This window comes from Babylonia areolata, chromosome 2 (genome assembly GCF_041734735.1).
Source record: "Babylonia areolata isolate BAREFJ2019XMU chromosome 2, ASM4173473v1, whole genome shotgun sequence".
Classification (NCBI taxonomy): domain Eukaryota; kingdom Metazoa; phylum Mollusca; class Gastropoda; order Neogastropoda; family Buccinidae; genus Babylonia; species Babylonia areolata.
This window is the reverse complement of record NC_134877.1, coordinates 36,872,957-36,898,090: the sequence shown is the minus strand read 5'-3', so window position 1 is coordinate 36,898,090 and position 25,134 is coordinate 36,872,957. Positions and strand designations below refer to the sequence as shown.

The following is a 25,134-nucleotide window of genomic DNA, read 5'->3' as shown; positions in this document are numbered from 1 at the left end:
ACAACATCTTTATTATTCTTGTCAAAATCTGATCTGTCCTTCAGGTTTGAGCATGTTGACAAAGTGGTGTGTGTGTCTGTGTCTGTGTGTTTATTTTGGCAGTTTTGCACTTTCTGTCTGCATTACACTGATGCCTTTTAAAAACAAATAAACATTTGTAGCGGAGTACCAGAATATCTTTGATAAATTGCGAAGGCACAATTACAACATGATTTGCACTGCCCCCCCCCCCCCCCAGCCCCCTCCCAACCTCCCCCAACCCCTTGTCTTAAATTGTTATCTTTAGACTCTCTCATACTTGGTATTAATGACATGGACAAGTTTCTCAAGTACTGTGTGAGAGATTTTGGGGAAAGTTATTTCAAGTGATATTTTTAATGGGGTTGTTTGTCTTCCAGGGTGGTTATTTTATACTTGGTATCAATGATACAGGCAAGTTTCTCCAGTACTGGGTGAGAGAGAGATTTTGGAAGAAAATGGTTTGAAATTATTTTTTTGTTCTTGTTGTTGTTAAACTGGGGCGTGTTTGTTCTCTAGGGTGATCTTTCGCTGGATGACCTCCAAGAACATGTACACCATTGGCTTCAAAGACGGTGCCAAGCCCAACAGCCCTGAGGAGGTTCTCCTGTCCTTCAAGAACAAGCAAGGCACCTACGCCCGCATCTTTGAAACCCTCTGCCGGTAAGGATACCTGGCTGCCTTGTGGTTGTGGCTTTGGTCTCTCCTGTCGTTCCAGGATCTGGTTCGACACTTGGTTGTTTTCTCTGGATTTTTGCCATTTTGCCGCTTGCTGTGAATGTGGGGTGTTGAGAGGTATGGGGGAGGAGGGTGGTGAAGGGGGGGGGGGATTTTGTGTGTGGGTGCATGCATGTGAATGTGTTTGTGTGTATGCATGTTAGTGTGTGTGCAACTTGTGTGTGTGTGTGTGCTTGCGCGCGTGCACACAGAAAGAGAACAACATGTTACGCGGATTAGACAGAAACTGCACAGTTCTTTCCAATTTTGTCAGTTTGATTATAGAAATGCCTTCATTATTTGGGTTTTGTCCGTATTTGCTTTATGTTAGACTTTGAAGAAATTATTATGTTAAAGATGATAAATGAAGTATTGTAAGATGATAAAATGAAGTATAGTGAAGAAATGTGAACTGAATTGTCACGTTGAAGATACTGCTAAAGAATGAAGAAAAACGAAGAAACATGAATGAAGTGATTATGTTTGAGATATTGTTGAAAAAATTACCCCCGAAAACGGAGTATGGCTGCCTACATGGCGGGGTAAAAACGGTCATACACGTAAAAGCCCACTCGTGTGCATACGAGTGAACGTGGGAGTTGCAGCCCACGAACGCAGAAGAAGAAGAAGAAGTTGAAAAAATCCAACAATTCCTTTTGAGCACGACACTTGTTAATAATATGAACACTAACAGACAGATATATTGTGGAAACCAGTCCATGTGCCAGACAGTCACGGTGAAGTTTCTCTGTGCAGATTTGCGGGTGTGACCGCGGTGGTTCTGACGGGCTTTGCCAAGGGCCTGGACTACCGTCCCGGTGACAAGTTCAAGGGCAGCGACTACAACCACAGCTGGAACGCCGTGCTGATTGATTCCAACTGGTACCTGGTGGACTCCCACTGGGCCACACGCTACCTTGTCTCCGAGAAGAACATGCCGGAAAACTTGGTCAGTAATATATGTATACATTTTGTGTGTGTGTGTGTGTGTGTGTGTATTCATCTTGATGTTGCTTTCTTTTCAAAAGAATGATGTTTCAGGATTACATCATTCACTGATGTAGGAAATAGGATAGGAAATAGTGTCGGGGATTTGGGAGAAAGAATTTTTTTCAGGGATTTGGGAGAGAGAAAGAATTTTTTTTTTTTTTTCGATCCCCTGCATTTATTTATTCCCCCTCTCCATTGCTCTCTTTTTGTCTCTTTCACTCATTCACCCATTTCTGTCAACTCGTGTTGTACTTAGAACTTCTTATTTCTGGTGCGCCACCTGTCTGCTGTTATCTCCCCAGTTGTTCATCACGTCTTGTTGTGGCTGATCTCTGTTCTGTATTGTATTGTCTTCTCTGTTTCATCTCTGGAGACTCCTTTGTTGTCCTTTGTTGTGGATGATGCATGGCTGGCTGTTAATTATTAGCTCCCTTGAGGCCATTCATTTTGCCAGCAGCCCGCACCATAAATCAAAGATGTCCAGCAGAGATAATGGGTTTTTTTTTGGAGGGGCACACTGTGCACTTCTTTTTTGTGAGTGCTGACGTACCAGTTCAAGGGACGCAACCTATCCTTATTGAGGGTCCTATTTTTTCTCTAACACACACACACTTTATTTTTCATTTTTTCTTTCTTTCTTTTTTTTATTTTATTACTTCAAAAAAAAAAATTGCCAGAGAAGTGAAATCACTGGGGCACAAAAATAGTTTCTTGTAATATCTGAATTTGAAAGCATTCTCTGAAACAGAGTATTTGAAGTATAAGGAATATCATTCTAGACAAGATTAAAAAAAAAAAAAAGTTTTCACCAAAAGCTCTAGTTCTAAGTCACACACACACACACACACACTCACATGATTACAATTGCACTGATGTTAATGTATTTGAAAGGAAAAAGTGAAAGTGCCCAGAAACAGAACTGTATGGTCTAGTTAGATGTTCATTTGGTATTTTTATCAGGATAACATTTAATGAACTTGTAAAATGAAAGACTAATATTAGGATATTCTTGATTCCTTATTTCCTCACTTTTAGGTTTTCTTGGGATGTTAAATTTTGAATTGACATGGTTATTACTGTGGCATTGTTTATTTGCTGGCAACATGATATGTACTACAGCTGCACAGAATGGCAAGACTAAAACTGAGACCAGTGATTGTATTGTAGGAGAAATTATTCATTAAAAAAATCAGACGGATAGAGGGAAAAAAGTGCAATAAATTATAGTAAGAAATCTATGCACTGCACAATCACTTGGCAAATGTACATTGTTGCTTATTATACGAAGGTCATTCAATAAATAAGGTGAATTTTTCGGTATAAGGACTTCTAATACGGATAGAAGCTTACTTTTTTTTAATTTTTCAACGTAGTCTCCCAGCACTGTCTCACACTTTTCCCATCTGTGCACAAGCTTCCGTATTCCCTCAGCGTAAAAATCTTTGGACTGATGTCTCAGCCAGTCGCTCACAACACTTTTGATTTCATCGTCACTTTCAAACTTCGTGCCTCTCATGAACGCTTTCAAGGGACCAAACAGGTGAAAGTCTGAAGGGGCAAGGTCTGGGCTGTAAGGGGGATGAGGGAGCAGTTCCCAGCCCTCCTCTGTTTGTGCTCTGGAGTAAGCATCTTTGGCACCCACCGGCAGCTGACCTTCGAGTAGCCAAGGTCATCATGGACAATTTTGTGTGCTGTCCCAACAGATAAGCTCAAAGTCCTTGCAATGTCATCCACTGTCACCCTTCTGTCAGACTGAATGAGGTCATTGACTGATTCGATCACCTCAGGAGACCTCACTTCTGTAGGCCTTCCAGGCCTGTCTTCATCCTCAACACTGCTCCGTCCTTCTTTAAACAATTTAGCCCACTTGTAGACATTTTTTCGGCTGAAACATGTGGCACCATACACAGTTGACATTCTCCTATGAATTTCAACTGGTTTGCACCCTTCAGCAACCAAAAACGTGATAACTGACCGCTGTTCAATCCTGGAGCATGCTTCTTGGTCGGCCATCTTTGTTAATCGCCAAAACTCTCAAAGTTTTTTTTAATCTGCAAAACAAATTAAATCCATGTGAAAAAGAAGTAAAAAAAAGAAAAAAAAAGTAAGCTTCTATCTGTATTAGAAGTCCTTATACCGAAAAATTCACCTTATTTATTGAATGACCCTCGTATGAAATAGATATACTATATAGTAACATCCTGATCTTGTTAAGAACTGACGTTCCATTAACATGGGAACTGTTTTCCCTCATGCATAGGTGTGCAACATCATGTCCTTTCCTAATGACCCCTGTAACTTAGGAACTATTCTGATCTGATTAACATGCTAACTATTTTCTCTCATGCCCAGGTGTGCGATGATATCTCTTTGACCATAGACCCCAGTAACATAGGAACTGTTTTGACCAGATTAACATGCTAACTGTTTTCTCTCATATGCAGGTGTGCAATGACATCTCTTTAACTATTGACCCCAGTAACATAGAAGCTATTTTATCTCATGCGCAGGTGTGCAATGACATCCCTTTAACTATTGACCCCAGTAACATAGAAGCTATTTTATCTCATGCGCAGGTGTGCAATGACATCCCTTTAACTATTGACCCCAGTAATATAGAAGCTGTTTTATCTCACACGCAGGTGTGCGATGACATCTCTTTACCTATTGACCCCAGTAACATAGGAGCTATTTTATCTCATGCACAGGTGTGTGTTACTCTCACTGGGAACACCGCAAGGAGTGGCAGCTGTGGCAGCCCATCTTCTGCAGGACTTGAGAACCTGCCGCTCGTCAAGTCCTACTTCTCAGTGCGCCATGTCTTTTTAGTCCCACCGACAACGGGTGGTTGAAACCAAAAGGGTGAGCATTTGGTGTAAAGTATTCTTCTTTTTTCGTCCCCATCCAGAAAGGTGAACCGGACTTTGGATAAGTTCTTACTATAGCTATTTTTCTCATGCGAAAAAGTGTTATATTCTTTAGCTATTCATCCTGTAACATGCAGGCTAATTTTATCTCAGCACAGGATGACAACTTGACTATTGACCAGTAAAGTTTGAGCATTTTACTCGCTGTGTAGCTATGTCTTGTTTAAAACCAATGAACCCAAAAGTATCAAAAGATTTTCCATGCAAAGTGGGGTATGTCATCGTACCTATGAAAGACATGGGACTAATTTCTTGTTTGGCAAGTTGTTGATGCATCCTTACCACTGACTCTCATGCACAGGTGTGTGATGACATCTCTTTACCTATTGACCCCAGTAACATATGAGCTATTTTCTCTCATGCACAGGTGAGAGATGACAACTCTTCCTGATGATCCCACTAACATGGGAGCTCTTTTCTGTGCTGTACAGGTGTATGAGTATGATGACTTCTACTTCCTGACGGACCCAGAGCAGCTGATCTACTCTCACTGGGCACACCGCAAGGAGTGGCAGCTGCTGGTGCAGCCCATCATGCTGCAGGACTTTGAGAACCTTCCCCTCGTCAAGTCCTACTTCTTCAAGTGCGCCATGTTCTTCGTGTCCCACCACAACGGGGTGGTTGAAACCAAGAAGGGTGAGCATTTGGTGTAAAGTTTTCTTCTTTTTTTCGTCCCACCATCCAGAAAGGTGAACACAGGACTTGGGATAAAGTTTTCTTCTTTTTTTTCCCCATGCATAGAAGGTTATATTTTCTTTTCAGCATCATCTGTGTAACAATGCCATGGTAAATGCCACATCAGTACAGCAGAATGACAACTTAGGACAAGTTTGAAAGTGAAAGTCTTGACACGTACCTCCATTTATGTACTTATTTCTTGAGTTTGGAAGAAAAAAAAGAAGAAAAGATATCTGAAAAGATTTCCAGCATGAAAATAGTCTGAGGTTAATTCTAGATGGCAGACAGTTTCAGTTTCAGTTTCACTTTCTCAAGGAGGCGTCACTGCGTTCGGACAAATCCATACACGCTACACCACATCTGTTGAGCAGATGCCTGACCAGCAGCATAACCCAACGCGCTTAGTCAGGCCTTGAGTGCATGCTTACATATTTGTGTACCTATGAAAGTGGATTTCATTTTACGTAATTTCGCCAGAGGACAACACTCTCGTTGCCATGGGTTCTTTTTCAGTGCGCCAAGTGCGTGCTGCACACGGGACCTCGGTTTATCGTCTCATCCGAAAGACTAGACGCTCAGTTTGATTTTCCAGTCAAACTTAGGAGAAAGGGCGAGAGCGGGATTCGAACCCACACCCTCACGGACTCTCTGTATTGGCAGCTGAGCGTCTTAACCATTCTGCCACCTTCCTCCCCTTCCTTCCTTCCTTATGGCAGACAGCATAAAGACATGTTTTAATAAAGCATTCTGTGTTCTGCAAATTTTTGCAGGCCGCATCGCGCTGACCCTGGGCTACTGCAAGCCGACCAACTTCACGTACAAGATCACCTTCGCCAAGACCGGGGAGGAGATGTACCAGGGTCAGAGGCTGAAGACCTTTGCCCTGCAGCACCACGGCCAGAACCAGACTGGAACCTTTGTGTTCCGCGCCCCCTGCCCTGGGGAGTACTACTTCACCATCTTCGCCCAGTTGCTGACTGGGGAACTGGGCGTCAAGAACATCTTCACCGCCTCCTGCGAGTACAAGGTGAGTCTGACTGTTTCTGAGGGGCCTGAAAGTGTTTAGTTGGCCTGATATGCCTGAAAGTGTGTTCAGTGGGGGGGAGTCTGACTGTTTCTGATGGGGCTGAAAGTGTGTTTAGTTGGCCTGATATGCCTGAATGTGTGTTTAGTGGGGGAGAGTCTGACTGTTTCTGAGAAGTCTGAAAGTGTGTTTAGTTGGCCTGATATGCCTGAAAGTGTGTTTAGTGGGGGAGAGTCTGACTGTTTCTGAGAAGCCTGAAAGTGTGTTTAGTTGGCCTGATATGCCTGAAAGTATGTTTAGTGGGGGAGAGTCTGACTGTTTCTGAGAAGCCTGAAAGTGTGTTTAGTTGGCCTGATATGCCTGAAAGTGTGTTTAGTGGGGGAGAGTTTGACTTTTTCTGATGGGGCTGAAAGTGTGTTTAGTTGGCCTGATATGCCTGAAAGTGTGTTTAGTTGGGGTGAGTCTGACTTTTTCTGATGGGGCTGAAAGTGTGTTGGCCTGATATGCCTGAAAGTGTGTTTAGTTGGGGCGAGTCTGACTGTTTCTGATGGGGCTGAAAGTGTGTTTAGTTGGCCTGATATGCCTGAAAGTGTGTTTAGTGGGGGAGAGTCTGACTGTTTCAGAGAAGGCTGAAAGTGTGTTTAGTGGGGGAGAGTCTGACTGTTTCTGATGGGCCTGAAAGTGTGTTTAGTGGAGGAGAGTCTGACTGTTTCTGATGGGCCTGAAAGTGTGTTTAGTGGGGGAGAGTCTGACTGTTTCAGAGAAGCCTGAAAGTGTGTTTAGTGGAGGAGAGTCTGACTGTTTCTGATGGGCCTGAAAGTGTGTTTAGTGGGGGAGAGTCTGACTGTTTCTGATGGGCCTGAAAGTGTGTTTAGTGGGGGAGAGTCTGACTGTTTCTGATGGGCCTGAAAGTGTGTTTAGTGGAGGAGAGTCTGACTGTTTCTGATGGGCCTAGTGTGTTTAGTGGGGGGAGAGACTTGATTGTTTCTGATGGGCTTGAAAGTGTCTTAGTGGGGGAGAGTCTGGCTGTTGCTGACTTTGGCAGTACAGTGGGTTAATTACGAATTTCACTCATGTGTCAGAATACATCACAATTTTTTGTATGCTCTGAAGATTATTCATTGTAGTCATACTGCATTTGTTATCACGCAGTTGAAACTTGCTGCTCTAAAGATGTTCATTTTAGTCATACCGCTTTCGTTCTCACACAGTTGAAATGTGCTGCTATAAAGATGTTCATTTTTAGTCATGACGTTTTCGTTTTTACAAAAGCGAATGTTGTTTGTGACAGGTCATCGCTGATGCTGCCTCCATGGATGCAGCCCCGCTGCCGTCGTGTTCGGATTCCTCTTGGGGCCCTGGAGTGGCTGTGGATCAGCTGGGCCTGGTGGCCAACCCTCCTGATGGCATCGTCACCACTGATGATGGCCGTGTTAACCTGGAGTTCAAGAAGACCAAGCCGGCCTACGTGCTGTGCAAGCTGCGACGCAATGGCATGAAGGACGAAGATCTGGAGAAGTGCATCAACGAGAAGGACACCGGGGACACGGTTCAGGTCAGTGGTGGGTGTGGGTGTGAGTGGGTGTTTGTGTGGTGTGTGGGTTGGCAGGGTGGGTTTGATACTTTGAGAAAGTCACATTGTATTATAAAAAAAAAATAAAAAAAATAAAAACTAACAGCTTTAAGACCACATGGAATACATTAAAAAATTTTTTTTTTTTTTTTTTAAATTGAGAAACATGAGAGAGAGAAAAATCTGTGACATGATCAATCTTCAACTGTGTTTGTAGGCAGCTGGTCCCATGTTCACTCCTATGTGCAAGTGGGCTTTTACATGCATGACTGTTTTCACCCCCACCATTTAGGCCGCCATACTCCTGTTTCAGGGCTACATGTTTAATTCACTCAGTACTGCCAGTTAGCTCCCCTGACTCTCCCCACAGATGGGTAAGAAATAAAATCGCCAAAAAACAAATGTTAGAATTCATGAACTGAAAACTTTCAGACTGATCAGTAAGATAATAAGTCAGTTGGGGACAGAGTAGAAAACTTCCTCCCTTCTTTTGCTATCATCCAGTGAGATGATGAAAATATCCATATTTTTTGTTTAAAATTTGCACACGCAGATGACTTGTAAACGAATCCAGGAAAGCACACAATTTGAAACATTTTGAATTCAAAATGTAATGATGGGGCTCTATGGTCTACTTCTGTTGTCTGCCTTGTGACTGAGAAGAAACTAGGTCAGGCACCATTGTTGACATACACAGTTCACGTGAACCAGTCACCTAGAAAATAACTCTCCTGCTCACGAGCGCAGCAACACACTCTATATTTATTGGTCACAGTGGAGAGTGGAAAGGTCAGTTATGATATTCTTAGAGTATAACATCATTATGCAGATGAGGTGCCACTCCAAAAATTCAAAACTTTTTAAAGCCCAGATCGGTCTCCTTCGTCTGAAACAGTTGTAAACAGTTGGGCCTTGATCGGGGCTCATCGTTCGGAGTGAGTTATGAACCTGCACAATTGGCTTGTGGGTGACCAGGTGACGGCCAACCTGCCCACGAAGGGGGAGTACGGCATTGAAGTGTACGGCAACGACCCGGCCAAGGATGGGGACACGTACACCCACATCTGCCAGTACTACGTGCACTACGCCACGCCCAATGAGCAGCAGCAGGCCTTCTACCAGGAGTCCCCTGAGCGCCGTGCCGCCATGGGAGGACAAGGAGGGACCGTGCAGGCTCCGGGTGGATACCCGGGTGGAACCGCTGGGGTAGGTGTTTTTGCTGTGCTTTGCGCTGACAGCCCTCGATTTCTCCATTCTCTTTGAATGAATTGTCTGTTTCACTTTGATTCCTTTTTATAATGCCAGTCCTTCATTTCTTCTTCTTTTTTTTTTTATTATTATTTTTTTTAATTTACATAATACACTGTTCTGTTTGCATCTGAGATGTTTTTTTCACTTTACCCTATTATTGTAGTTACTGTTGCATTTTAGATGTGTTCTTTGATTTTGTGTTACTGATTATTGGAGCCCAAATTTCCTTTCCTTTTTTTTTTTTTGATTATGTTGCTGTACTTAATCTTCTGGGTTTTTTTCATTTGTGTCTGATACTTCCGAAATTATCCTGCCTGACATTGCTGAATTTTTAATAGCCTTTTTTTTGTAAAAAAAAAAAATGTAAATTTCACCATGTGTTTTTGTGTGTGTGTTTTTTTTTTTGTGTTTTTTTTTCTCTCCCTAAAACGTGTTCCTGTTGACATTTTTTCCCCACAAGATATTTGCAGTAACTTGTCTTCCTAATGGGATGTCACTTCACACTATTCCATTAAATAAGAATATTCTGTTCAAGGAAGGAAAGACAGGTAAGGACAATGGAAAAGAAGTTAACCAGTATGTTTATGATTTATGAAATAACTTATAAAAAGGTGAAATGAGAGGCCAGAAGGCAGTAAGAGAGTGAGCTTCTACCTCTCGTTGATTCAGTTAATTTTATGCTCCTGAAATGGTGAAATTAATCAGTCTAAAACACCATGATTTAGTCCTACAACTTGTATCTTGAATGCATGTATGTAATCCTGCCAGGTATACCTGGAAGAAAAGACCTGTAGCCCTCGCAAATTGTGGTTTGATGAGGAGACATAGATCATGCTAGCTGAGTGAACTGAGCAGAGTTGAATCTTCCTGTAGCTGCCAGGCTCTTGCTGAATGTGTTTGAAGTGTAAAAAAGATCATCATCTGCAGTTTTCTATGCTGTTCTGTCTTGATTTGGGGAATTGAGTTTCTTCAAGTGAATGTTTCATCGTCTGCAGTCTGAACGCTGTTGTGTGTTGATTTGGGGAATTGAGTTCTTGCTCCCATGTGGTGCATTGAAGACTTGCAGAACACAATGGAACAGCTGTTGTACATTCCAGGGCTCACCACCTGTAGCCACAGTGCAGCCCTGAGGGTGAGGGTGAAGGAAGAGCTACAATGGGCTTTTATTGATTGGTGAAAATGTGTGACCTGGTAGTGAGGAGGGTGACTCATTGCGTAACTTTGTTCACGGTAGTGATTCTTTCTCTTCAGCTGTGGGTTGTTTTGCTAACGTCTGGCCAGTATTTGTGTGTGGTGTGGACCTACATGTCTACATTGTGTAGCCTGCCCATCGTTTGGCTTATATCAGAGATTGACATAACTTACAGCTGGGCCAACAGCAGAGTGAGGGCTGTGTGAGCAGTGGTTTTTCCACTGCAGTTGGAATTCATTTACAGCTTAGTCTTTTGTGAAGGACTATGACTCAAACCAGGAGGCAAGATTCCACTGGCTCTTAATGCTGTAGCCTTTGGGGTTATTTGGCCTTTGGGGACCAACCCAACTCTGACTGTCCTAAAGCCCTTCTTGGCTGAGAGGGTGAGGATGTAGTATGGGGAAGCACTGTCGACTATAATGAAAATCTCGCCCAGATAGTCCGGACAGCAGTTGCCTCCTCTGTTGTTGTGATGTTACTAGTTGGACACGACTGACCTCCCACAGATTGTCAGGGTTTCTGGAAAGTGAGGACAGCATTGTCTTTCAGTTTGACTGTCGAAACAAGAGTTGTGAATGTCATGCATGTGGGAACAGAGGTCATTGTTTTATCAGAGACATTTTCTTGATATTTCTTTTGTGCACAGAGGTGTACAAGTGGTGTGTGGAGAACAGAAAGAAAGTTTTTAATTGCATGCTAAATATTTATGTGCTGCAGACAGTGTTGTCTGATAAAGTTATGGTTTGGTTTGTTGATTCTTGATCACATTGACAGCACTACAGCTGCCTCATGAGCATGGATTCGTTGCGTAGACCATATAGTGTCTGTGTAGACTTTGCATGATGCAAAGATGTATTGAAAGCAAGTGGACTTTGTTCATATCCTGTCTTGTCAACAGGACAATTTTCCAACAAAATTTCATTTGGATGATCACATTAAGAAATATGCTTTGGGGTATGTAGAGAAAATGCTTGGAAAAGAGGAATTGGGGCCAAGAAAAATGGACATTTTGATGGATTAATAACCCATATTAATTTGCATGACTCACAAATACCTTACCCTTTGGTATAAAGAAGAGTGAATACCTCACCCTTTGATGTGAAAAAAAGCTGAATTTACCCTTTGGTATGAAAAAAAGTGAATTACCTTACCCTTTGGTATGAAGAGGAGTGAAATAACTGACCCTTTCAGTGAAAACGAGTGAAGTCCACTTGTAGATGCTAGTGGTGTTTTCTTTTTTTTTTTTTTTTTTTTTTTTTGACTAGTGCCATGTTGTGCCCCCTTACAGCTGGATAACGCCACCGCTAACCTTAACCTCGACAACCCTGACGCCCTACCCCCACCCCCACCCGAGCTGCTGCAGCAGCAGTATCTGTATGGTACTGTCCCGGATAGTCGTCAGCAGGCCGTGATGTCCAACTACGCCCCTGTCCGAGGGCAGGGATACCCCACCTACGCTCCAGGTTCTGGCCACACGAATGTGGGCCAGCCACAGCAGGTCAGTTAGACCCTTCTTCAACTGGTATTTTACACACACAGTGTCCTTCGTCAGCTGGGATGGAGCTTGATAAACACACACATGCGCACAAAAAGCCACACACACACAAAGCCACACACCTACACACAAAAAGTCATACACGTACACACAAAATGCCACACACACACACACACACACACACACACACACAGCCACAAACACACACACACACACACACATGTAAAAAAACGGCCTGTAGGAAAAGACATGGGAGTGATGTAGTTGTGTACCACATTTTCGTAGATACAGATTGCATGTGTTCAGTGTTCCCCTCTTCAGCCTGCCAGTGGTAATTTTCTGTGCAACAGTTAGGCCTTTTTTTTAGAGCCAGAAAAAAAATCCATAGAGCCAGAAAAGAAATGCATATTGCCACAGTTGTCGAGTGGACTCTGATTTGTTTGGCTGCTTTGTTAATTGTACAGTGGTCACAGCTTTCTCCAGATCAGTTTACGAAGATGGTAAGTCCAAGAACAAAGGTCCACAGGTACTGAGGTTGAATTTATGATGGACTGAGACATTGTTATTGGCCATTATTGTCACATCCTTAAAAAAAAAAAAAAAAAAATCTGGAGTTTGTTTTGTTCCAAGCTGTTTGTTCTGCCTTCTTGTGACATCACACAAAAATGAATGGAAGTCAGCTCACAAAGCTGCCTGGTCAGTTTTGGACCAACAAACAGAAATGGGAGTACTGGTTTGAAGTCTGATTTGAAATCAGCACGCACGCACACACGCACACTCTCACACACATACATATACACACACAAAGTATGCACAAATGTGCAGACTTTTGCATTTGGATACTTAGATCCATTCATTATTCAGGAGTATTAACATATTCCTTGTCGTCAGATGACTCAGTTCCAAACTTTTAAATCCACTTATATTTTAGGTTCACCATTCTCCTATTTGTGATGGAAAGTGACATTATATTATCCTGTATCTCATTTAATGACCGCTAGATTCGGCATGAAAACAAATGGAAATAGGGTACCAACTCCATAAAGCAGATCCCTGTGTTTGGATTATACTCAGTCCTTAACCGCCTTACCATTTGACAGAACGAATGTGTGCAGCGTTGTTTGTGTTGTACAAATTACAATGATAGATTTTTTGTCATTTTTTCGTTGGGCACATGAAAAGTGTGTCATGTTTTGTGTTGCAGGACTGAACATATTTCTGTTTTTGGTGCAGCTTGATTGAAGTTTCTTATATTGATTTTTTTCTTATTGACATTTTATTTGTTATAACTGTTACACTGTTTATTTTATTGTTATGTTTGTTTTTGTCAAAGCACCATGAGTTTTGTCAAGTCGTGTTTATTTTTGTCACAACAGTGCAACTTTTGTGATGCTTCTTGTCTAGTGTGAATGTATAGTTTCTACAACTGACACAAGATCGGTTTGCTTTATGTTTTTTAAAATTTTAATGACAGTTGTTGTTTATTATTTGGTACTTATTTATCTGTTATTTTTATTACTGTGAGTTTTGTCAAGCTTCATGTCACTTGGGAATGTATTGTGTCTATAACTAACACAAATCCTGTTGGCGTACTGGTGATTGTAGACATCCAGTTAAAGAATTAATTTTCACATCTGAATGTTGTTTGAAGATGAATAAAATAAAGACCAATGAGGGGGAGTTGTGTAGTGAGTTGCGGTAAACAGATGGATGGTGGGATCAAAAGATGAATGTTTGAAATAGAAGTACAGTTTAAGAAAATTACTTAATGGACTTCATGAAAGGGAAGTTGTTGATTTAAGAACTGGTAGTCAATGTAAAAAAAAAAAATGAAAACATCAATGTTCCCATTCACTGTAGATGACACACTTTGTGCAGCATGGATTTTGTGAATTGGTGTACTGTCTTTCATTGTATTGACAAGCTTACATTGACAAAAGTCATATTGGAAAGTCTGCCAAAATCCCCCTGATTTACTGAGTTTGGCATGACCAAAAACTTTTTTTTTTTTTTTTTTAAATTGTACAAGAAAGCTGATGTAATAATGCTGGAAGTGTTATACGTATCTAAATATCATGTATTTTGTAGAAGCTGAATGTTGTTGTCAGTCTGGATTCACCTTGGATCTACATTGGCTTTGTTTGCAATGCTGTGATCTTGTTCCAAACATTTCACATATCAGACCACAGTCTTCACTTGAAAGATTTGTGGAATGGGCAACAACCTTATGTTGTATATGTATGTGGAGGAAGAGAGGGTGATTTTTTTTCCCCACATTGGAATGTTTTTTCACACACACACACACACACATTCACACATACACACACCTCTGAATATCACACCAACACTTCTGAACCTGGGTGCCATCCAATGAAGCTGAAATTTTGGCAACATTTTTTTTACTTGCCTGTTGGACTGTTTAAATTTATTTTTTAAATGTATTTTAACAGTTTTTTCAGTACAAAAGATTAAAAAAAAAAAAAAAATTATATATATATATACACATTATGACAGTTTATCAATACAAGGAAGTAATTTAGCAGTTGTAATCAAAAGAAAATTTGTTTTTGTTTTAAACTATGTAATTTAACTGTTGTATCAGTACAAAGATTTAAAAAGTAAAAAAAAAAAAAAAAAAAAAAAAAAAATCATAGTTGAATGAATGAATGATATTGATACTTAAATTTTGTCTATCCTTGGTCAGACACCAAGTTCTAAGCGCTTTACAAACGTTTACTCATTTGCACAACAGGCTGCCTACCTGGGAAGAGCTGAATTCATTTCCTGTTTCATTCAGATTTCAGGCACGCACACACACACACACACACACACACACACACTGACAGACATGTAAGCTGTATCGATACAAACTTGTTTAATGATGCTTTTTTCGTGCCAGTAATGTATTTTAACAGTTGTATCAATACAGAAGTTTAATAAAAACATTTTCTAAAATGTACGTCAACAGTTGTATCAAAACGAACAATGCGTAACGATGCGTCTTGGTGCGGGGACAGGCGGTGGTGGCGCAGTCAGCCATCCCGGCCAGCACGAAGCCCCTGGAGGTGCAGAAGCGAAGCATGGGTCAGGCCCCACCGGCAGCACCCCAAGACTTCCAGCTGTCCACGGTGACCAAGGACAAGGGGGAGGCCCCGCCCCCCGGCCCCGCCTCCACGCCCCAGCAGAAACCCACGCTGGAGGCCATCGATCGGCAGGTGCTGCAGAGTGTGGACGACCACGCCATCCAGGTGAGTGAGGAGGAGTTATGATCTTGGTTCTGTCTTTTGTTTAACTTCACTTTGATTTTAAGTGTTATTGGATGTTTATTGTTTGTTTGTGTGTGTTTGTGTGTGTGTGTGTGTGTGTGTGTGTGTGCTGTTTGTTGTTGCTAGTTTTGTGTTAAACCTGCATGGGCGATTTCAAGGCCTGACTAGCTTGTTGGGTTTTTGCGTAGTTCAGCCATCTTTTAAAAAAATTTTTTTTTTATTAAAAACTTATTTTTTTACGTAGACATTGTGTAGTAGTGTACATCTCAGTTCACAGTCTCTTTGAAACTGTTACAGGTGATTTGTTTGTACAAACTTTTTTTTGGAGGTATATAAAACAGGAGGACTGAAAGGAAGAGGAAAAAGAAGAAAGGTATGTCGATTCATCAGCCCTGCAAGTCCTGAAAAGGAGGGAAAGCAAATAGGTGGGTGATCCCCAGCCCTTGGCATAGTTCTGGTTTGTATCTAAACATTCCTAGTGAGTAACTGGTCCAGCTGTATATAACGATCAAAATACCAGTGTATTTGTTATGCATTTTCAGGTGTGTTTTTTTTTAACATTTGTGGTGGTTTCCTTATTTTCTTACACCATTTCTTTCATGATCATTCCCTGTCTCATGATTTTTGCTGTGTCACCCAGGTGTCAAAGTCTGACCACAACAGTTTCCGTGACCTGGTGTGGGATTTGATCTACTCCAAGAACATCACCAATGAGATCGAAAAAGTCCGGTAAGCTGGGCAGAGGATGTATACTGAATGATGCCGATAGTTAGGATCTCAATGTAATGAATGCTAGTAGATTTGTTGTTGCCGTGCTTCGTGCAGAAATATGCTCTGTACAGAAAACCTGTGCAAATGATCTGAATGTAATGAATGCTTATAGATTCGTTGTTATGCTTTGTACAGAAAACCTGTACAAAAGATTTCAGTTTTCAGGAAAGGGGATATGAAAGTGGTGAAAATGACAAGCCCAGCACATGTCACTCCAGGAAGGCAGACTCGCATGCTGTTTTGTTTTGTATTTATTTATTTATTTATTTATTTAAAAAAAAAAAAAAAAAAAAAAATTTAATATAAATTTATCATTTATTTATTTATTTATGTACGCTTATAGTTGACTTCATCAAGTTTTTGCGCCTAATACATATTATTATTAGTAGTTGTTCTTTTTTTTTTAATGTATTTATCTATTATTTATTCACCCTTTTTTTTCCTCTCAAGGCCTAATTAAGCGCGTTGGGTTACGCTGCTGGTCAGGCATCTACTTGGCAGATGTGGTGTAGCGTATATGGATTTGTCCGAACGTAGTGACACCTCCTTGAGCTACTGAAACTGAAAACTTTGTTTTGGCCTTTGTTTTTTGTCTTTCTGACTGCTGTCTTACACTGTGCAGACAGTATACTTGAGAACTGGTGTCATACTCATCATAATTTTTTACAGTTTTGAAACTCGTCAGCATTTAAAGTTTCAGTTTCAGTAGCTCAAGGAGGCATCACTGCGTTCGGACAAATCCATATACGCTACACCACATCTGCCAAGCAGATGCCTGACCAGCAGCGTAACCCAACGTGCTTAGTCAGGCCTTGAGAAAAAAAAAAGGTGAATAAATAATAGATAAGCTTACATAAATAAATAAATAAATAAATAATAATTATAATATGCCCTCCAGTGGCTATCGTCCATCCATACGCCTGGAAACCAACATGCCATGATTCTAACCGACTCAATGAACCTCATACAGAAAATTGAAAACGGAATGGGAAGCCCAGAGTGGCATAAGGCAATGCGCAACTTTCAGCATTTAAAACCATGGTTGTATTGTTTGTTGTTTGAATAAGTCCTTGTTCTCTCTTTCTCATGCAGATGATTGGATGTCTGACTGTATGTGTGATCATGTGTGTCTGGTTGTGTGGACTGTGTTATTTTGTACATCTGATCTTATTGTCTGTGTACTGAGTGATATTGTTCTGATTGTGTGAACAGTATGATTTTATACATCTGGTTGTGTGGATACAGTGTGATTTTGTACATCTGTATATACAGTGTGATTTTGTATACAAGTGTGTGTAGTGTGTAATTTTGAATGTCAGTGTGTGTGTAGTGTGATTTTGTATGTCTGTAATTTCAGTGTGATTTTGTACATGTGATTTTGTACATCTGTGTGTGTGTACAGTGTGATTTTGTATATCCGTGTGTGTGTGTGTGTGTGTGCAGCGTGATTTTGTACATCTCTGTGTACTGTGTGATTTTGTACATCTGTGTGTGTGTACAGTGTGATTTTGTACATCTGTGTGTGTGTGTGTACAGTGTGATTTTCCGCTGGCTGGCCACCAAAAACCTGAAGGAAATGAACTTCGACAAAGTGGAGAAGGGCAGCCCGGAAGAAGTGCTCATGGGATTGAAAACAGGAACCACCACATATGCCATGGTATTCGACACCATGTGCACGTAAGTGGTCTGTCTGTCTGTGTCCCTGTCTTCCTTTGCAATTCTTTGTTTTGTGTTTGTCTTCTTCACTTGTTATATAGTGCATTTCAGTTCAAGAGAAAGTGAAACATCTTTTCTCCATTAGATATTCATAAAATTTGAACCGTTTTTAAAATGTTTTTCCGTTCAAAAATGATTTTCAAAACAATCAGCAAGAAATCACTTGAAGGAAGAATAAGTGTTAGTCATTGGAAAGGAATGGTTTCCAGTTTTATAACCAAATGATTGAATTTCTGCTTTCATTGGCCATTGATTTTTGTATATTGTAACAAATAAGAGGAGTACACACAAACATAGTTCTGTGAAATGACAGGAATTGTAGCTCACTTGATAAATTACTACAGGTCATCTGATCTGCCATTTGTTTGCAGGATCAGTCTCATAATAGTTTTGGCTCATGAATATGAACAATGGATATTGCTTTGGATGATTTCTTTGTATGATACGTTTTGTTTTGACATGTTTTTTTTTTCCATTCATAAATGAAGACAAGCTGTGTGTCAAATAGCATGGCAGCTGTCAATGACATAAGTTGGTCACTGATCAGATAAATTGGGTTCAACCCTGTACAGGTATGCAGGCCTCCATTCCAAGATCATCAGTGGCTACGCCAAAGGCGCCGACTACAAGCCAGGCATGAAGTTCACCCCAGGCCAGAACCAGCACTCGTGGAACGCCATCTACATCTATGGCACCTGGTGCCTCATTGACGCCCACTGGGCCGCGCGCCGCATCATCGGCAAGCAGGCGTCATCCGATGAAGAGTTCCACTACCAGCTGGACGAGTACTTCTTCCTGCCAGACCCCCACCAGCTGATCTACACCCACTTCCCCGACGACCCCCGCTGGCAGCTGCTGGAGCGCAGCGTGACACTGGAGGAGTTTGAGAACATGCCCCACATGAAGCCCCAGTTCTTCAAGTATGGCCTGGAGTTCGTCACGCACCGCACCGCCGTCATCTACAGCCGTGGGGAGATACACATCCGCCTGCGCTACCCCGCGCACAAGATCGCTGTGGGTTTCAACTTCACCATTCAGTTCGAGGATGGCATCGAGGAGTACAGCGGCATCAAGCTGAACAGGTGAGGCACCTGGAAAGAAGAAACTGGAAAATCTGTTTCTGCAGAATTTGTTCAGATATTTAATATTGAATCAGGATTTTTTGGGCCATGTTCTTTACATGTAGAAGAGGGCTTCAGGTTGTTAACAGACTTGACATTGTCAATGGTGTTCATGAGTGAACTGTGTGGTTTAAAGCATTTCAAGGGAAGGCGCCGTTTGTACATTTTGCATCTGCACATCAGTGATGAAAACCTACATGATTATTTTGCTTTCTAAACAAAAAGCAATTTCCATTTTTCAGCACTGTCCCAGGGTGTCAGGGGAAGGTCCAGCAGGGTTTACTTTCTTAAAGGTTACAAAATAGGATTATGAATTTTTCTGATCATTGAGTCTCTCCATTGCACTTTGTCACTGTTCCATTTTCACTGTGTTGCAGGTGATGTTCATGTTGGTGGCCTGGTGTGTGTGTGCAGGTTTGGTCTGCAGGAGAGTGTTGGGGGCATTGCCTCATTCTCCCTCCGTCTGCCTGTCACCGGTTCCTACATGCTTTTCATCTACGCCAAGGAGGACACGCCGGAGACCAAAGAAAATGTCTACGCCCAGGTGTGCGAGTACAAGATTGAGCACGAGTCGGTGACGGACACCACCCCTGAGCCCTACCCTCCCTGCTCCAGCCTGACCTGGGGGCCTGGGTCGGCGTTCTACCGCTATGGGCTGACCACCTACCAGCAGTCATCCACCATCTGCACACGGGAAGGCAAGGCGGAGCTGCAGATTAAACAGCCTCGCTCCATGCAGTTCATGGCCAAGCTGAAGCACAACAACATCAGTGACTCTGAGCTGGAGGCCTATGTGATTCACCGCATCGTAGGCAACACGGCCTACTTCAACATCACGGCCCCAGGGCGTGGGGAGTATGGTCTGGAAATCTATGCCAACGACCCGGCCACGGAGGGCTCCACGCTGTACCATGTCGCGCAGTTCCTGGTCCTCTGTCAAGAGGATGTCAAGGCCACGCCCATGCCCAAGCTGCCTCCAGGCTATCTGGGAGCCCAGCCCAAATTCAGCGAGTATGGAATGACCACCACCTCCCACCAAGACCCCATCATTCACCTGGATTGCAACAAAGTCACCATCACCCTCAGGTGTGCCTGCTCCATGCGCATGACCGCCAACCTGATCTCGGTGGAGGAGGAGAAGGAGTACCCCGACTACATCTTCTCCAACACCATGGACAAGGACATCATCTTCATCGTCAGCCTGCCAATGACTGGCTTCTTCAAGCTGCAGATCTATGGCATCCCCTCCACCGATCCCCGGCAGGAGCTCCCAGGCATCTACAACTACCTGATCAACTGCCGCACGGTGTCCGAGGCCATCTTCCCCTTCCCCAAGCAGTATGCCCAGTGGAAGGAAGGGTGCCACATGTTCAAGCCTGGTGCCATTCCGTCCGCCAGAGGACCGTTCGGCAGTCAGGTGAGTGCTTAGCAGTCTGCCTTTCTGTCTGTTCTGTTCTTTGTCTGCAGATATGCTGGGTGGGTGGTAAGGAACATGATTTGATTTGTCAGAAGAATGTCCATTTCACGTTTTTTGAGATTTCTGGGTCTAAATAAAGATAGGAGACATTGAATTAAGGTGTTAGTTTTTCAGCAGAATTTTGCTGGCATGCTTGATGGATAATAAGCTTTCAGAATAGAAACGTTTTGAAAAGGTTGCATATGGTTATCAGAAATGGTGTGCCTTGATTATTGCTGTTGTGTGGAAGGCTATTGAGTTGAATGGAGAAACATATGATGGGGTACTAAGAGCTGGGAAAGATGCTATTTGTATTGTGCTCCAGAAGTGTGTGAATGCATTTTTGCTGTGCTTCAAATGTGAGTGATGCTGAAACGTATTTGTTGGCAGATATGTGTCTATGCACTCAACTGTGTGAAACAGAAACCTGTACATAGTTGATGAGAGAGTTGTCAAAACATTAGTAAAGGATAGATGTGAACAGTTAAGTTAACCCGCTGTACAGGCTGAAACTATTACATTTATAAACTATTGTGAACAGTCATCCAGCGAGATTTGTTCTCAGTTCCCCATTGCTTGCTTGTTTGTCTTTTTGTGTTCAGTTCATGGTTTCTACATTGACACCTTTCTTCTGGTTCCAGGTGCAGACAGATCGTTTGCCGGAGAAGGTCAGTTTCCACGTGCTGATCCCCAGGGCAGAAGCTGTTGCTGTGGTGGCCAACCAGGACTGGTCACACCTGGAGCGTGGCAACGGTGATGAGTGGTACGGAGAGGTCAAGGTCGGTCACTGCTACAACACCAACAACAAGGTCACCCTCAACGCCAACTTCGGCGGCGACAAGACGAGTTACGCCACTCTCTTGGAATACGTCTTATAAATCCTCTCTGCTGTTACTCTCCAATGCTGTGGTCTCTTTTATGTTGCACTGATGGACAAAGTCAGGATGGTTATTGTAGAAGCTGAGTCATCTGAGGAGAAAGCTGCCTGGAGGAGGTATTTCATAGCAATAAACGACAAGCGGTTAGAATAGACAGGACTTGCTCGATAGTACTAAGCTGCTTTCTCTGCGTTCTGCGCTGGGCAGGCTTCCAGAGTGAACCATGAACTTTGGGAGAGGTTTGATTCCCTGTTTTCGGACAGACTGGCATCTGTTTCAGATATCATAAAGCAAACGCGACTCGGCATTATGCAGTCGAGTGTTGTCACAGCATGTTCTTGCTTGCAAAAGAAATACTTTGTGGTCTTAAGCTAGCTGTCGTTTTAGTGGAGTCTCACAATATTGGTGTTGTTCTCTTTTGTCAAGATCTCTCAGGTCAGTACAATTTTCAGATCCTTTGCCAAGAATATGACCTAATCAAGGCACATGACAAAGCCAAGTTGGCTGTATGCAAGTGTATCCCTCCACTTTGAAGCCCATCCTGATAACTTGAAAAATATCTGTACCAAACTATTGAAAGTTGCCTACTAAAACTAATCCAAGATTTTTTTTTTTTTTTTTTTTTTTTTTTTTCATACAAAACAAATCTCCCTGTCCATAACAGATTTATTGCAAGAATAAAAGATTACAAGCAAAATAAACTACTGCAATCTTCATGCTGCTTGCCTTTATCTATGCCTGTGATCTTTCACTTCAGCCTTGATGCTAGTACTGCTTTTCTCCATGACTGTACGGCTCCACTGAAGCCGATCTTTTCCTTGCTCTGAATACCAGTTGCACACTGCTGATCCCTCCTTCACACCGTTTCTCTCCTAGAGGGCACAAGTGTGTTGTAGTTGTGATGTGTACATTAATGACGGAAGAGAAACGGCATTCTGGAATAACCCGGATTATAATATACCTACTGGTTTTGCTTGGCTGGATGTCCATGACTTTTGTGTGTAGTAATAGATTTGTCTTATTTTTTTTTAATGTATCATTTGAGCAAAGTTTCTTGATCATGCACAAGAACAGAGTTTGTAATGTGGGAAAGTTGTTTGTATATTTGTGTTTTTATAATTTTAAACAATTTATACTATGTTTTGTTTTCCAAATGAGAATTTGTTCTCTTGTCAGTGTTATTTTTACGTTCCAGGTTTTCTTGTTATCATCCTTACACACTGCCTTTGCATAAATCAAGATGTGATTAGTTTTGCTTGTATCTGTTTTTCTGTATACATTGTTTCTTTTTCTAAAGCATATAGTGCAATGATTGATAAAGCAGCTTTCATACCACTTTATCTTCTTTAAATGGATTTACCACATTTGTTTCATTAAAAAAAAAAAGAATTTCTACAACTTTCACAACACTATAATAGATCTGCTTTTTTACACAGTCACATCATGTCTCAAACTGTATCTCATCTGTTCTTATCCATGCCATTTGTTGGATATCAAATTCTATGTCTATGAGCTTTTTTAGCCACAATTTTCTAGTACATCATTTTAAAATTCTCGTTTCTTGTGTACTTCTTCAGCTGGTGCTAGAAGATAGACTGCTTTTGTGCATAGAAATTGTAAACACATTTGATGAAAATATTCATGTGGTTAGAAATTATTGCTTTGTGGGCTTCTAGCAATAAAATGCTTCACAGAACAAAGGGTGTATAGTCTGTTTGGTGTGGGTAACGATAGAATGAATGTTTGTACTATGTACAAAATACTCACAGAAGCCATTTCAGAAAACACTGAAAAATTATGTTATGTGCAGACGTAGAAGGTACCAGATTTTGAAAACGGCGTATCTCCTTTCAAATACAAAACCTCATGATCACTTTAGTAAAATATACATGCTTTGAACAGATGTACTCCAGACCAGGGGGAAAATGTATCAATGTCACTATACTACTGTGAATGACAGGCCATTGGTTTGTGGGGAAAAAAAAAGAAAAAGAAAAAAAATCTGTGCCGATCTCAGCTTTGGAGTCTTCCAGGCACCAGAAAGTGAAAATGAGAAGTAGTGTCAAAGGAAAGGGGCTTGATCCAGAAGAAAACTGACATATTATAATGAAAAGGACAAGACAAAAAGGAGTGAGAAACTTGAAAAGTAAAGGTTGCTATGTTCTCCACAGATCCGGCACAGGGAGGAACAGAGTGTGTATTTACAACAAACAAAATAACAGTTTCATCGTTCGGTACTTGGGTTTGCAATCACTGGTTCCCATCTCAGAGAAAATCATAAACATGTGCAGAAAACAGCTCCTCAGAACTTAGAACATCCTCACACTCCTCCATCAAAAACTCTGAAGTCAATGGGGTGCCATACAGAAGAACTGATCAGATTCCTCCAAGTCTTTCAGTTTGTTGAAGCAGGGTCTCTGCAAATTGTTATCCTGTCCATTCTGCAATGTTGCCAGTCCATTGTTCTACAAATTGTTATCCTGTCCATTCTGCAATGTTGCCAGTCCATTGTTCTACAAATTGTTATCCTGTCCATTATTCAATGTTGCCAGTCCATCGTTTTACAAATTGTTATCCTGTCCATTCTGCAATGTTGCCAGTCCATCGTTTTTTTTTGTCTTCCCCTCTGTCTTCTTCACGAATCCTTGGAGGATTGCTATTGCTCAGCAAGGCCATTGGATCGAACTGCAGAATCACAGCCTCACATGAATATTTACAGATGTGGTGGAATAACTTGTATGCTGCATACAGCATAGGCCAACAACCTGCCACATGTCACCAATGGGTTAAGGAATGCTAGACCCCACAGCCAATTACCACCATACAGCAGGTACACAGGGTGTCACTGTTGTGCAGTTGTATGAGCTGAGTTGGATTGAAAAGACAGTGCAATCAATATTCAACATGTCAACACATGAACAGCAAACACAATTACTGGTTTTACACAAGGAATTTTATTCCTGACCAACTCTCATTTCTTTAATTACTTTCATGATATGAATATTGTTGAACAGAAGCAAATTCTGAACACTTGCACTAGTTTCAGAAGACACCACAGTACGTGCCTTAAACAGAAATGTGGAAGGAAGAAATGATATGATGTTAGTATTACATATACAAAGCTTCAAGTTATAGCTTATTAAGCTCTCCTGAAGGAGGATAAAAACAAGCATCACTTGGACAGGCAAGACACATAACCTGCATACATACATATCTCTGCAGAAGTGGAGTATTACTTTGAGACAAAAATGTATCATAGTTTCTGCATGTTATATGATGGATTTATGTCTGTGGTGGTGTAGTAATCCAATGCAATTGATTAAATGACATTCATGTAAAATCAACATGGTTAGAAGTCTGGTCACAACTTTCTAGTTGACTTAACCATAGTAGTACGGTGTACAACTGCAGACTCTGCAATAGGGCTATAAAACAAAGATACAAAGAAAAAAGAAACTGCCAAAACAGGGACTCCTTACGCATCTGAACGTGATTTGAGGTACTCCTTATAACCTTGCTTGACCCGTGACCTTGACTTACCAGGTTTTTGTACTGACCATTATGAATTTCTGAAGCAAGGTCTATGAAAACAAGGTGCAGAATCTGTTCTGTTACACCTACAGACATTTTCCATTGTGTTTATGCTGTACGACATTCACCTAATCTTTTATCTCTGACATTGGATTCTAACAGTCCATGTTCACATGGCCTATGACTGGATTCCAACTCCAAGTGAGTCCATGTATTTCCTGTAACCAGTGATAAGAAACTCTAGGGAGAGCTGGACAGTACAAGGTCTTGAGAGAAGAAGCCCACCCCTTGATACAAGCTTTTACCATGTTATCTTAGACCCACAAGCATAACTTCTAAGTCTTCATAACAAGGATGCTACGCAAAACCCAATGCTGAATGATGGGCATGTCTCATGACGTGCACTGCATTCATCAGTGCAAGGCATGCATTCTGAAATCAGTATGTAACTGAACAACCATTGTCTGCAATGACCTGAAGTTATCCTAAGTGTAATGCTGGCCTCTTATGAAAGTAAAAGGTTAAAATTC

The 25,134-nt window shown here is 41.6% G+C and overlaps 1 protein-coding gene across 3 annotated transcripts in view; it reads left to right on the top strand.

The window, feature by feature from the left end:
* The window catches only part of LOC143300816 (uncharacterized), a 54,074-nt gene extending 32,355 nt beyond the window's left edge, over window positions 1-21,719 (top strand). For 2 of the 3 annotated variants that reach the window (XM_076614749.1, XM_076614756.1), the window contains exons 4-16: window positions 538-681; window positions 1,492-1,684; window positions 5,084-5,288; window positions 6,101-6,357; window positions 7,646-7,909; window positions 8,903-9,133; window positions 11,659-11,868; window positions 14,883-15,113; window positions 15,772-15,860; window positions 17,439-17,579; window positions 18,191-18,700; window positions 19,154-20,156; window positions 20,837-21,719. In XM_076614749.1, the coding sequence (XP_076470864.1) occupies window positions 538-681; window positions 1,492-1,684; window positions 5,084-5,288; window positions 6,101-6,357; window positions 7,646-7,909; window positions 8,903-9,133; window positions 11,659-11,868; window positions 14,883-15,113; window positions 15,772-15,860; window positions 17,439-17,579; window positions 18,191-18,700; window positions 19,154-20,156; window positions 20,837-21,073 (3,715 nt within the window). In that variant the 3' untranslated portion in view covers window positions 21,074-21,719. The remainder of the gene's footprint in view (window positions 1-537; window positions 682-1,491; window positions 1,685-5,083; window positions 5,289-6,100; window positions 6,358-7,645; window positions 7,910-8,902; window positions 9,134-11,658; window positions 11,869-14,882; window positions 15,114-15,771; window positions 15,861-17,438; window positions 17,580-18,190; window positions 18,701-19,153; window positions 20,157-20,836) is intronic. The other variant, XM_076614762.1, reaches the window with a different exon arrangement.
* Window positions 21,720-25,134: the final 3,415 nt, after the last annotated feature.